The following is a 12839-nucleotide window of genomic DNA, read 5'->3' as shown; positions in this document are numbered from 1 at the left end:
AGTTCCCATTAGCAACGTGTGGTTGGTGGGTATAGAACTGGACAGTGCAGTTCTGTATCTTAGCTTCCTTATCTGTGAAATGAGGATAAAATTGCCTAGGTCACTGGAAGGAACGTGAGAAATCTGTTCCTGGGAAACCCCTCTATCCAGCCCTGCCCTTAGGAAGTGCGCAATGAATCTGGTTTCCTAAGGTCTTGTCTGTCATGGCACCGCCCTCCTCCGAGTCTCCGCCCCTTTCTCCGCCCCCTTCAGGCTCCGGGCGGAAGCAGAGTTGTCACACATGCAGCGCGCTTTACGGCAGCGCCGCCTTTAACCGCAGTGTGGCCGGCTCGTGCGTCTCGCACCCTTCACCTCATTGGCTCTGCGTCCCCGCTCACGGCGCTTTTCGGCAGTGTGGCTGCAGCGCCGCTGAAGGGGTCCGCGGCTGGGTTGCGAGTGGAGGCAAGGAACCAGAGTTAGCGGTGTTAGCTGCGCCTGGAAGCATGGACGTGGGCGAACTCCTCAGCTACCAGGTAGGAGGGGCGGGGGAGCTGGGGCGCCGTACCCTGATCCGAACGTGGGTGGCAGGTCGCAGGACCAGCGTCCCTTCATCTCACCTTTCCTCACCCCAAGTCCCGGGCCCGGGGCTCCTCACTTCTCATGCCACCGGGGCCCGAGCCTCTCATTTCACTTCGCTCCCTCTCGAGACCCTCCTGTGCTCTTTCCATTTATTCCTATTCAAGGCTCGAGCCCCTTTTCAGCTCGTCTGAGCTCCTCCTCACCCTACCCTTGGGCCCGGTCCCCTTCAACTCTCTTCACAACCACCCCCTTCCGCTCTCTTCTTCCCCAGTCACTGAGTTTGTGGTGGTGGGAGAGCCCTGGTCCTTGCATTTGAGCCCCAGCTTCTCCCCTGACCTGCGACGTGGCTTTTGGACAAGTTATTTCATCCTCTTTGAGCCTCAGGTTTTGTATGTATAAAATGGAGAGAGTCATAACTATGTAGTAGCGTTGCTTGGGCACTATGTCAACTAGTGGGTGTGAAAGTTGATTTGAAGGTGCAGATGTTGGGAAATGTTGGGAATTCTAACATGGGATGGACCCCTAGAGTCTTCCTGTCCCCCTGGCTCGGCGTATTTGTGGGGAACCGGCGGCCCAGAGGGCGGAAAGGACTTACCCAAAGTCACTCAACCAGTAAGAGCTGGGGTTAGAACTGAGGTCTCCTGGCTCTCAGCTCAACATTTTCCTCCATCGTTTGGCTTTCTAATGAGGCTCCTAGTGAGAGGTAGTAGAGCTGCTCTGTTCAGTATTGTAGCCACATATGGCTATTGAGTCCTTGAAATGGGACTAGCCTGAATTGAGAAGTACTGTGAATGTAAAATCACGCCGGGTTTTGGAGATTCAGTATGAAAGGAGTAAAGTTTTTGTATTGACTTCAAGATCATAGTAATCTTATTAATGACGTTGATTATAGATCATGCTGATTAAGAGATCATTATGGATAATGGATGAAACACAAAATATTTAAAATAAATTTTACCTGTTTCTGTATACTTTAAAAAATTTATTGATTTCAGAGAGAGGAAGGGAGAGGGAGAGAGAAAAATCCAATGATAAGAGAGAATCATGGGATCAGCTGCCTCCTGCACACCCTCTACTGGGGATTGAGCCCACAACCCAGACATGTGCCCTGCCTGGGAATCGAACCCTGACCTCCTGGTTCATGGGTTGATGCTCAACCACTGAGTCACACCAGCTGGGATCTGTCTACCTTTTTTTTTTTTAATATATTTTTATTGACTTCAGAGAGGGAGAGGTATAGAGAGATAGAAACATCAATGATGAGAGAGACCATTGACTGAGCCCTCCCTCCGCCTCCCCCGCATGCCGCACACTGGGGACGGAGCCCGCAGCCCCTACCAGAACCAAACTGAGACCTCCTAGTTCACAGGTTGAGGCTCAATCACTGAGCCACACCAGCTTGGCTTGGTTTACTTTTTAATGTAGCTACTCACCTTTTAATTTGGCTACTAAAATAACACATATAGCTAGCCTCATATTTGTACTGGACCAGCTCTGCAGTATAAAGAATAGGTAATTGAGAGTCATGAGTCTGGAGCCCCATGTTGCCTGGAATCTGTTTGGTTCACAACAGATTCCAGGCATTTTGTTCAAGATGTAACCTTGAACAAAATGCTTAACCTGTTTATGCCTTGGTTTCCTCATCTGTAAATGGGGGGTGGGGGCAATGTTGATATCTATCACATAGGTCTCTTGTGAAGCTTAGACCCATGCTTGTCAAATGGTAAACATTCAATAAATGTTAGCAATTATATTCGTGCCACCACCTCAGCCACTATACAAAGTACTGACCTTAGAAACTAGACAGGACTTATAAAATGGGGAGAGATAAAGCCAAAAGGTTTCTCTTTTTAAGATAGTAATTGAAAGAAGGAAGGAAATAGGAGTGCTGTTGAATGAGTATTTCTGTTTGAAATGAATAAAACTAAAAAAAAAAAAAAAGACCGTACCCTTTTATGTAATGATGTTTACTTTGAATTTATATTAGTTCACACAAACACTCCATCCATGCTTTTGTTCCGGCCCTCCGGTCCAGTTTAAGAACCCATGGTGGCCCTCGAGTCAAAAAGTTTGTGCACCCCTGGGCTAGACATTGACTCATGGAATATTAAAGCTAGAAGAGGTTCATTCATTTGCTCAACAAATAATATTGAACCAAACAGACAAGGTTCTTGCTTTTGTGGAGCTTATAGTCTGGTGGGCAAGTAACAAAATAAGTGAGTAAATAAAAATTCAGATTGTGATAAGTGCTTTGAAGAGTATGAGATAATACTAAAGAACTGTGCTCTTTAGTATGGTAGCCTTTGGGCACATGTGACAGTCAACACTTGAAATGTGGATAGTTGAAATTGGGATATAATATATGTGTAAAATACACACTGTATTTCCAATATTTAGTATGAAAAAAATGAATGAAATATACATTAATAATTTTTATATTGATTACATGTTGGAATGATAATACTTAGTATATATTGGCTTAAAGAAAATATGTTATTAAAATTAATGTCACCTTAAAAACTTAATGTGGCTATTAGAAAATTTAAAGTTATATATTTGGCTTTTAGTGGCTTTCAGAATATTTTTATTGGACACTGCTAAAGAAAGTAACCTCTGGAAGCAGGAGAAGGACCTATTATTTTAGACTAGGGGCCCAGTGCACAAATTAGTGCACCTTGAAAGGAACTGTGGGCCGCGAGGTTGCGGGTAGGCACAGGGCAGGTCTCGGCCCATCCTTTGTGCCCCTGCCCGGCCCCTCTGCTGCGGTCCCGGTCCCCTGTCTGCCAGCAGCCCCGCTCCCACTGCCTGACAGCGCTGGCTCCACTCACACCCACTGACGGCGTGGAGCGATTGGGGCCAGCGCCAGCAGCGGGTGCGAGCAGCAGCTGCTGCCCGAATCACCCCTCAGGAGCAAGGGGAGGTGGAGAAGTCCTCAGGGGCGGAAAGGGCCAGCAGCTACCGCTCGACCTGCTGACAGCACAGAGCGAACGGGTCCCAATGACAGCGACCAGTGCCCTGCCTTGGTCTGGCACCCCTGCTCACCTTCTCCACCATCCCTCCGCAGCTGACACCCGCCATGTTCCGTGCACGCACCCTGGTGGTCAGTGCACGTCATAGTTGGTTGGTTGGTGGTTCGGTTGTTCCGCTATTCAGCCTATTTGCTTATTAGGGATATATAGAGTCCGGGAAGGACTCTCTGCGAAATGGACATTAAAGAACTGAAGGCTGAGAAGGAGCCCATCTTGTGGAAAGGTCAGAATGATCATGACAGAGGGAACAGCAACTACATAGGCTATGAGGTATAAGCTGGTGCAGCCGGTTAGAGGATCAAAAAGAGCTTCGATGATGAGTGAGCAGGAGAATGGCAGGAGATGAGGCTGGAGTTGTAGGCAGATGATGGGAGGTGTTGGAAAATGTGGGCCTTTCTGTGGGCCATGATAAGGAGTTTAAATTTCATTTTGAGAGATGTTATAGATAATCTCATTCAAGCGACTTGTTTGCAGATGAAAAGTGAACACATTTTGGTAAAGGGACTTCCCTGAGGTTATGGGCCAAGATAGTGGCTGAGTTGAAAGCAGAATCCTGATCTCTTTATTTCTGTCTCTGTTCATTCCCCACCTACACTATTCATGCATTTTCCTTTCTGAAAGATCAGTGTTCACTCCTGTTGCTAAAGGATAGTACTGTCTGGAATCTAATCTGTAACCATTCAAACGCACCATCCTTTTGTAGAAGTCATGAAGATCATCTGCAAGTTAATGGATACAGAAACTCTTTGAAAACAGTAGCGCTCTATAGATATGAAAGATGCCTATTTACCTATATCATCTCTCTAAATTCTTATAACAACCCTATGAGGAAGGTGCTCTTTTTAATCCCTGTTGCATAGATGAGGTACAAAAAGTTACCTATCTTATTGCTGAAGTTCCTAAACACTGTGCTGTACTACTTGTCTATTCTGTGCCAGATGCTGAGCTAAAGTGCTTTCAGATAAATTCTTACATTTAATTCTCAACATGCCTCTTGGCATACCTTTTGTTTTAATAGAAAAGGAAACTCAAGCTAGAGAGGCCAACCTACCTGAGCAAGGTTAAGAGCCAGTAAGGAGTAGAGGTAGAACTAAAACCTACTGAATACCCAAATCTAGTTTTCCATTTTCTTTTTAGCTTTTTAAAAACTTAAAAAAAACTGAAGTATGGCACACCTATAGAAGAATGCGTAAATTTTAAGTGTCACTGATTATAGTTATCAACTTTACCACTAAAGTTCATTTCTCAGGGACATGTGGGAACAAGATGTCTGATTTGAATATCCACACTGCCAGAGTTTGATTCAGTAAATCTCCCATGGGACCTTAAAATTTGCATTTCTAACAAGATCCCAGGTGATGTGAACCTATTGATCCAGGGACCACATTTGAGATCCCCTGGTCTAGAACGATCTACATTAAAACATTTTTTCTCCAGCTGAGACATTCTCCTCCCTTTTCATGGCCATTAGTTTGCAGTTTTTTTGAGCTTAAATTATACTTTTTCCCTGCCAGCCAAGATACTGAGAGCAATCACTTAATCTTCCTGGGCCTCAGTTTCCTCATATGCCTAATGAGGGGATTAAGTAAGTCTCTCTGAGGTCCCTTCTAGCTTTAAAATTCTGTGATACTAATTATTTAGACCAAGAGCTTTAGAGATTTCAAGGTATAAAAAAGCTTGATGTAGTAGAATGAAACGGCCGAAAATCTGGAAGATTTAAGTTTTAATCCTACCTTTATCATTACTTATCTGAGTGATTCAGGACAAGTCACTTCCCATCTCTGTGCATTAATTTTTTAAAATCTCATAAAATCACCTATAAAATGAGGGGAGTCAGCTATATAACTTCTGGCTCTTTCCTAAAATTTAGAGGCACGGGTAAGCAAAGAAAATATGTAATGTCAAGAAATGTTTATTAAAAGTATTTAGCATTTTTTGTGTGCTCACTAAATTTCATTTGTCAGGCAACTTGGTGGGAAGATTCCAATTTTCTGCGGAGATTGGTTCTTCTAGTAATAGAGTTAGGCAGTAAGGGACTCTCTGTATATGCCTTATATCCTTGACATATGTTAACTATTCATTTGAGAAGACAGGAGAATTATAATGTGGATAAGAGGTGTTGGAAAATGTCTTAAAGAGGAAACCAGCTATGTTCCCAATATGGAAATGGACTTTTTTGATGCCTTCAGGCTTAGACGTCTCATCAAGAAGTGTGCCCAGCAGTTCCTTGGCAGAGAAGTTTCTGCTGCATATATAAACTCCAGGGTTTTCTCATTAATACTAATTTCACAGATGTCTGGAAAAAGTTCTTACATCCAAAGTTTTGCAATAAGGACTTCGCATTTAGTACAGGTTGGCTCAGTGGGAATGACTTCCTTTGTGACATGAGAAATACTCTGAGGCAGATTGGGGTCAGAGACCTTTTGTTTTGACAATATTGTAGATACCCACTACTCTTGTGACCTACCAGTGATATCATAGCATTTCCTTGGATTGCAGGTGCTTATAGGAATCTATAATCATGCTCCTTTCCCCTTATTATTTCTCCTTTTTTTTGTAATAAAAATTCTTAATAACAATACACCAACAAGACCAGTATTAAAATAAAGTATTTGAGAAAAGGAAAACTACTACCCTAACCTTATAAATATTTTTATATTCCCACAGTCCTTAGGCATTTTGCATGGCTATAACTATTGTGTATACACTATTTTGTGTTTTATTTTATTTTTATAATTTTATTTGAGCCAACTGATGACATATGCTGGGGAACAAGATCTCAAATGCTCCTGTGTTATATTTTCAATTTAACATTGTCAGAAATATTTCCTGTGTTTCTACATATGGTCTTTGTTAAAAAATATTTTAATTGACTTTTAGAGAGAGGGGGGGGAGTGAGGGAGGGAGGGAGGGAGGGAGGAGAGAGAGAGAGAGAGAGAGAGAGAGAGAGAGAGAGAGAGAGAGAGAAGCATCGATGTGAGAGTTAAACATCGATTGGCTGCCTCCTGCACATTCCCTACCAGGGATCAAGCCTGCAATCTAGGCATGTACCCTGACTGGGAATGGAGTGGGCAACCTTTTGGTGCACAGAACTATGCCCAACCAACTGAACCACACTGGCCAGGACTCTGCATAGTCTTTATGTTATTATTAATGTTTGTATATTTTTGGTGATGGACTGACCATTTTCCCCTAAATTGAGTATTTAGGTGGTTTTCAGTTTTTTTAGCCTTGGAGATAATATTGTAGTGAATTTCTTTGGTCATGTGGCATTTTCTCCTCCCATCTGTCCTTACTAATTACTGTGTGTATTGCATGTACTAAAATTATTAAGACATTGTCTAGACCTTAAAGAATTCATAATTTAAGAAGCAAGACAGACATTTTAACATCTAACTTATCATAAAGCACAATAGAAGGAATGATTGGATATGCCTGGAGAAGGGATGTATTGGTGGGAATGGATTTGGTTTGGTCATTGAAGAAAAGGGAGATGACATTGGAATCTCAGTTTTGAATGAATAGGAATTCTGTAGGGTAATGAAGGAGGTTGAGGAGAATCATTCTTGACGTGGATTAGTGAGAGCAAAAGCATGGGAGTGAAATGTTCAGAGCATTGAGTAAATGAGGGGAGTGGCAGGAGATGATGGGGTCACTTTAGATGTAATTATGTTAAGCAATACATAGTGCTCATATGGAATAACCCTTTATCAGTTTACAGTGCTAAGAGCAGTGTGTGTTCTGGTTTTAGTGCACTTGATATTACTGGTTGTCATAATTTAATTTTCCCCATTAATCTAATAGGTATATAAAGTTAGTTCAAATTTGCTTTAATAAGCATTTTTTCTTCTTTGTTTAGCATTTGTATTTGTTATTATCTGCCTCTTTCTGTTAACGTAGTGTAGTTTGTAATTGAACTTTTCTCTCTTTTTTTTTATGGTGTGAGTTTAAGAAACATTGGCGGGCTGAACGCTTTGTGCTCAGATATATTTTTCATTCAGTGGTCGCCTTATTTTACTAGTATAAAGCTGATACTATTTTATAGCATCGTGAAATAGGCTTTTTGCATGACAGTTTAGTGCTTTTTGAAGTTACTTTCTGTTAGTTGTGAGACTATCAATAACAGATAAAAAAGCTATTCCCACTTCAGGGTGTTTTCTGTTTCATCTCCTGAGTGATTTTCTCCTTAGGTTCATTTCCTCCCTTTAACCTTTTTATCCTCTCTCTTTTCCCTAGTGTATTCTTTTATACTCACAAAACACATATGTATAGTTTCCTTGTACACTGGACAGTGAACTTAGAGGCAGGGACCAGCACCTAGCAGTGTCTTCCCCATAGTTGATGCCTAATAATGGGTGTTTATAATCGATTGAGTAAATAACTAGTACATGCCTTCAAATATGCTCTGGTTATTTGCCCCTTTTGGAAAGCTTATTTGCTTGCTGACTTGTATCTTTGCTTTCATGGTAGACATCAAGAAAGTTTGATTCAAATCTTTTACTTCAGTTTCTGAATTGTTCTCCTCTTCCTTATTATGTCTTGCTATAAAACCTACATTAATAAAAATTCATTTTGAACTAATTTTAAACTTATAGTAAACGGTTTCTATATACTCCTCACTCAGCATCCCATAAAGTTAACATATTTTATAACCATAGTACAATGATCAAAACCAGGAAATTAACATTTATATACCAGTAACGCACTAAACTACAGACTTAACTCAAATGTCACCAGTTTTTCCACTAATGTCCTTTTTCTGTTCTGGGATCCTATCCAGGATCTCGATTGCATTTAATTGTCATTTTCTTTGTCTTATATGACCTTGACATTTTTTGACTAGTCAGTTATTTTGTAGAATGTCTAACACTTTGTTCTTGATGGTTGTCAATGCCCTCTTTAAGGCTAAAGATTTTCTTGACTCATCCATTCTTTTGTCTTCTGTCTTTCAGTACCTTTATGTAGACAACTCTTAGTTCACTGGCTCTGAGTTTCATTTGTTTACTGAACATTCTGGCCAGATGTTCTGGTATCACATAATTCTCTGCATCTCTCCGCCTGCCCCACCACCTACCCACAATTTTGCATTTTAGTCAGGGCTGTCTCTGCTCTGTGGACGTGAAGAATCCTTGGAGCTATTTCTCAAAGATGAAAGGGCTCAACGATTAAAAGGCAAGGTTCTTTTCCTCGTGGATCATGCAAGCCCATAAGCAGAGGACTAGTTCCTCTCTCAGAAATGAAGTTGTTAGGAGTTGAAAATGATTAAGTCACAGTTCTTGCTCTTGTGAGGCTTGTGGACTAGTGGGAGCATCCCACAGATTTGAAAACTGATAAGCCAGGACGCAGTGTCAGTGCTGTTTACAGAGGTGTGAGCAAGATGTGGTGGCACAGAGGCAGGAGCAGCTCTGCCGCTGGGAAGTTGGGAAGGCTTTGCAGAGGAGTTGTTTCTTCAGTAGTCTTCTGTCCCTTCCTTTCTCTTTGAAGTGCCATCATCTTACTTTAGACTCGTGGGATTTGGTCAGATAAGTAGCTTTCTAGTTGGTCTTACTTTTTACCTTTGTGGATTTCATATTGGCACAGTGAATGTGGGTTTATCTTCTTCATAGACCAACAGAACACTCTTCTTTGATAGAACACTCTTCAGTCCTACCTATTTCAGCTTTCCTGGAGATAGGTCTTATTGAGATGCCTAATTTTGGAGGTGAACTTGAGGAAGACAGCCTTACCTTTTTTCAGTCTCTCACTAGGTGGTTATTGTTTAAATTTGGGATTGGATTTATAAGGCTTACCCCAATAGAGAAGTTTTCATGTATAAAAATGACTACGTTGGAGAATGTGGATGGTTCAAAATAACTTGAAGAAAATAATTTCTTCAGCATTGTTGGAGAAAATAATTCAAAGCACATGACGTTCTGAGCGTGCCCATTAGGCATCTTCATTTAGTGTTTAGTGTAGTGTATGAACACAAACTCTGGGCCAACTGCCTGTGTTTGAAATCTTCCTCTGTTGGCTGCAAGTTATGTGATCTTGGTTCAGTTAATCTATTTTAGCCTCAGGTCTCCATCTTTAGAATGGAGATTATATAATAGTGTTACCTCATCTCACCATCTTTTATAATATATAGTCTTATTAATTTCAGAGAGGAAAGGGGGGAGAGAGAGAGAGAGAGAGAGAGAGAGATCAATGATAAGAGAGAATAATTGATTGTCTACCTCCTGCACACCCCCTACTAGGGATCAAGCTGCAATCTGGGCATGTGCCCTGACCAGGAATCAAACCATGGCCTCCTGGTCCATAGGTCAATGCTCAACCACCGAGCCATACCAGCTGGGTTTATCTTACTATCTTTTTAAAATACAGGATTAAGTGAAACAGTATGGGTAATGCTCAGTAGTATAGTGCCTGACACATAGTAAGTGCCCTGTAAATATTAGCTGTTGATTTTTATTATTGATACTAGAGGCCCAGTGCACGAATTCATGCACAGGTAGGGTCCGGCCGGCCCACCCTGGCCAGGGATAGGGGCTGTAGGTGGTTGGCTGGCCCCGTTCCCTGGTTGAACTCCCAGTTGGACTCCCGGTCGAGGGGACTATTTGCATATTAGCCTTTTATTATATAACATAATTACACACAGTGCATATGCTATAACAAAAAAAATGTTTTTCTTGAATTCTACAAAGCTGCCTTAGTATTCCCAAGGTCATTGCTTCCCTTGGAGGTTAAGGTTTAGAATTCTGTAAAAGGAAATGAGAACAGTTTGTCACCCACATATGCCATAGTACAGAACTGTTTTTAATAGATTAAAGCACACCCTATTCCACCACAGTTAGCAGTCATTGATATCAAGAATTATGTCATCAATGCAGTAATCCCTTTCTCCGGGTCTTTTATGTTTTTTTAATTTGGAGAGAGAGAGAGAGAGAGAGAGAGAGAGAGAGAGAGGGAGAGGGAGGAACATTGATTAGAGAGAAAAGGTCTCTTTAATATCACTTAGATATCTCAGTTTTCCTCTTTTCTGGAATCAGGAACCTCATTTACAAATTACTCCTTTCTTTTTCTTCCTCCTCCTCCCCTAAGTTTCCTGAAGGAAGTGGTTGGTTTTGGTGTGAGTCTTGTGTAGCCATGGAAAGATTGGATTTAGGAAAAGGTATAGCAGGAATTCTTACCTTCTCCAAGGTCAACTATTTGATTCTAGTATTCCAGCTGAATAGTTCAAAACCATTTTCTTTTTCATGGAATTCCAGGAGTGACTGATCTGAAAGTGTTGACCTAAACTTTAGGTCCTCAGCTCCATTGTGGGTTGATAAATAGAAACTAGATTATCTTCATCCCAAGTTCATTGAAAGATCTAGTGAAACAACTGCAATACATTTTCATCTCTTAGCTCATTTTAGATTATCAGTTGCCTGTAAGCAGATTATCCACTTTGGCTCTTTAGACTTCCCTTCAGCTACCCATCAATGTCCAAAGTCATTGACTGAACCTAGAAGGATTTAAAATCAAGCACAGAATATTATGATGCTTCTCTCTGCATATGGCTAACTATATTCCAAAGGCAGATATGGTTGATTATTGAACAGTTTGTTTGGCATTATTCATGTGCTTATTCTGTTAATACAAAAAATTGAGGATTGATTACATTTTTTACTTGACTCCCCTCTCTCCAGTTAAGAGGAATTGAGTTTAAGGTTACTTTTGGGATCTTTAATAGACTTAAACATTAACAGGACATCCATCCTCTGTTGGTGTTGGAATGCTATTTTCTTTGCAGCTTTGGATAAAAAGAAAAGAATTGTAGCTATAGTTTGTCATGTTATCTTTTGCCAGCTTCTTTGAACATAGGACTAGCTAATAGCTTCTCGTATTCATGATAAGAGAAACTTAAGCATTTCCAGGTTACATAATTGTTGACAGAGAAGCTGAAACATGGCGTAGGGGCCCTGGCAAGGAATAACTGTTGGACAGAGGGGTTGTAGCTGAAAGAAACCCATAATGAGGTTCTTTTTTAAAAGGGTGATATACGTTGTATTGAATTGTACTAACTCCTCTTTTATCTCAGTGCCTTTGGAAAATGTGGTTTTCTTCATAAACAGATTTTCCAAATAACTGAAACTTACAAGTGGACCAAGAGTGCTAGAACAAGAAGGACCGAGAAATTATTTATCCCAGCCTCTTTTTACAGATGGGGAAGGCTGAGCACAGAGAGGAAAGTGACTTACCTCGGAATCCCAGCTACTCGGCAATAAAAGGGGATTCAGAGCAGTGTTGTTTCTTTCTTTCTTTCTTTCTTTCTTTCTTTCTTTCTTTCTTTCTTTCTTTTCTTTTCTTTTCTTTTCTTTTCTTTCTTTTCTTTCTTTTTTCATGAACATGCCATGCTGCCTCCCCCTTTACGTAGTCAAAAGTTGAATTTTTCATCTTGTGTGGAGTTCTTTCTAAAACATAAGGCATTCTTGCCTTTCTCAATAGATGACACTGTTGCCTCAGGATCATTATTATGAACACATGTTAATTTTGCTCAGCTTCTCCCATGACCTTTTGATGTATGGAAAGCTTTTAATCCCGCATTAAAACACTTGGAGTGTTAGAGAGATTTTGTGTTTTTGTGCCAATTTTTATAGTGTTTTTCCCCCCCTCTTCTCTTTGATACCAGCTGTCACTCTTTAGTGTTGTTTGTTTTATAGGATTTAAACCTTTGAGGCATTTTTTGCTTTCTTTTAGTGGTGCCATGAAAAGCTAAGATTGTTGAATAAATGAGGAATTAGTATTCTTGGTCATCTTTGGATGAACTGTAAAAACTTTAGGGCTCTTTTATTAGATACTGGAGCCTGTAAATACTAGAAATCATGCTAGTGTAACTTGTCTTCATTTCTCATCTAGCATTTCTTCTAGCATCTTTTTGCCTACTACTAGCTTTTGGGGACTGAAGAATATCTGCACAATTACTATTGCCCACTAATGAGTCTTTTAGGAGAAACTAGCACAAATAGGGGCTCAACCTGGTTTTCTATGGAGGGACTCTTTTTTTGTATGGCTGCTTATTTTTCTGGAGGGAAGCATTTACCTGTCTGATTGCTTGACCCTATATCTTTAAGCTAGTCTTATAAACACGCCCACCAGCCCATGAAATCTAGGTTATAGCAATCACCTAAGAACCTATGTGCTTATTTCTGACTTGCTCATGCCTCTGCCCAGTTCTTGTCTTGTGTTTGGCTGTTGGCTCTCTCATTTCGTATTTCTCCTTCCCCACTCTAC

General features: G+C 40.8%; 1 protein-coding gene across 1 annotated transcript in view; it reads left to right on the top strand.

Moving 5' to 3' along the window:
* Positions 1-351: 351 nt before the first annotated feature.
* Positions 352-12839, top strand: part of CTNNBL1 (catenin beta like 1) — a 172932-nt gene continuing 160444 nt past the window's right edge. Inside the window, exon 1 of the mRNA XM_036321863.1 lies at positions 352-512. Coding sequence (XP_036177756.1) covers positions 483-512 — 30 coding nt within the window. The 5' untranslated portion in view covers positions 352-482. The remainder of the gene's footprint in view (positions 513-12839) is intronic.

Source organism: Myotis myotis, unplaced genomic scaffold (genome assembly GCF_014108235.1).
Source record: "Myotis myotis isolate mMyoMyo1 unplaced genomic scaffold, mMyoMyo1.p scaffold_m19_p_9, whole genome shotgun sequence".
Lineage (NCBI taxonomy): Eukaryota > Metazoa > Chordata > Mammalia > Chiroptera > Vespertilionidae > Myotis > Myotis myotis.
This window is presented reverse-complemented; position numbering and strand designations above follow the sequence as displayed.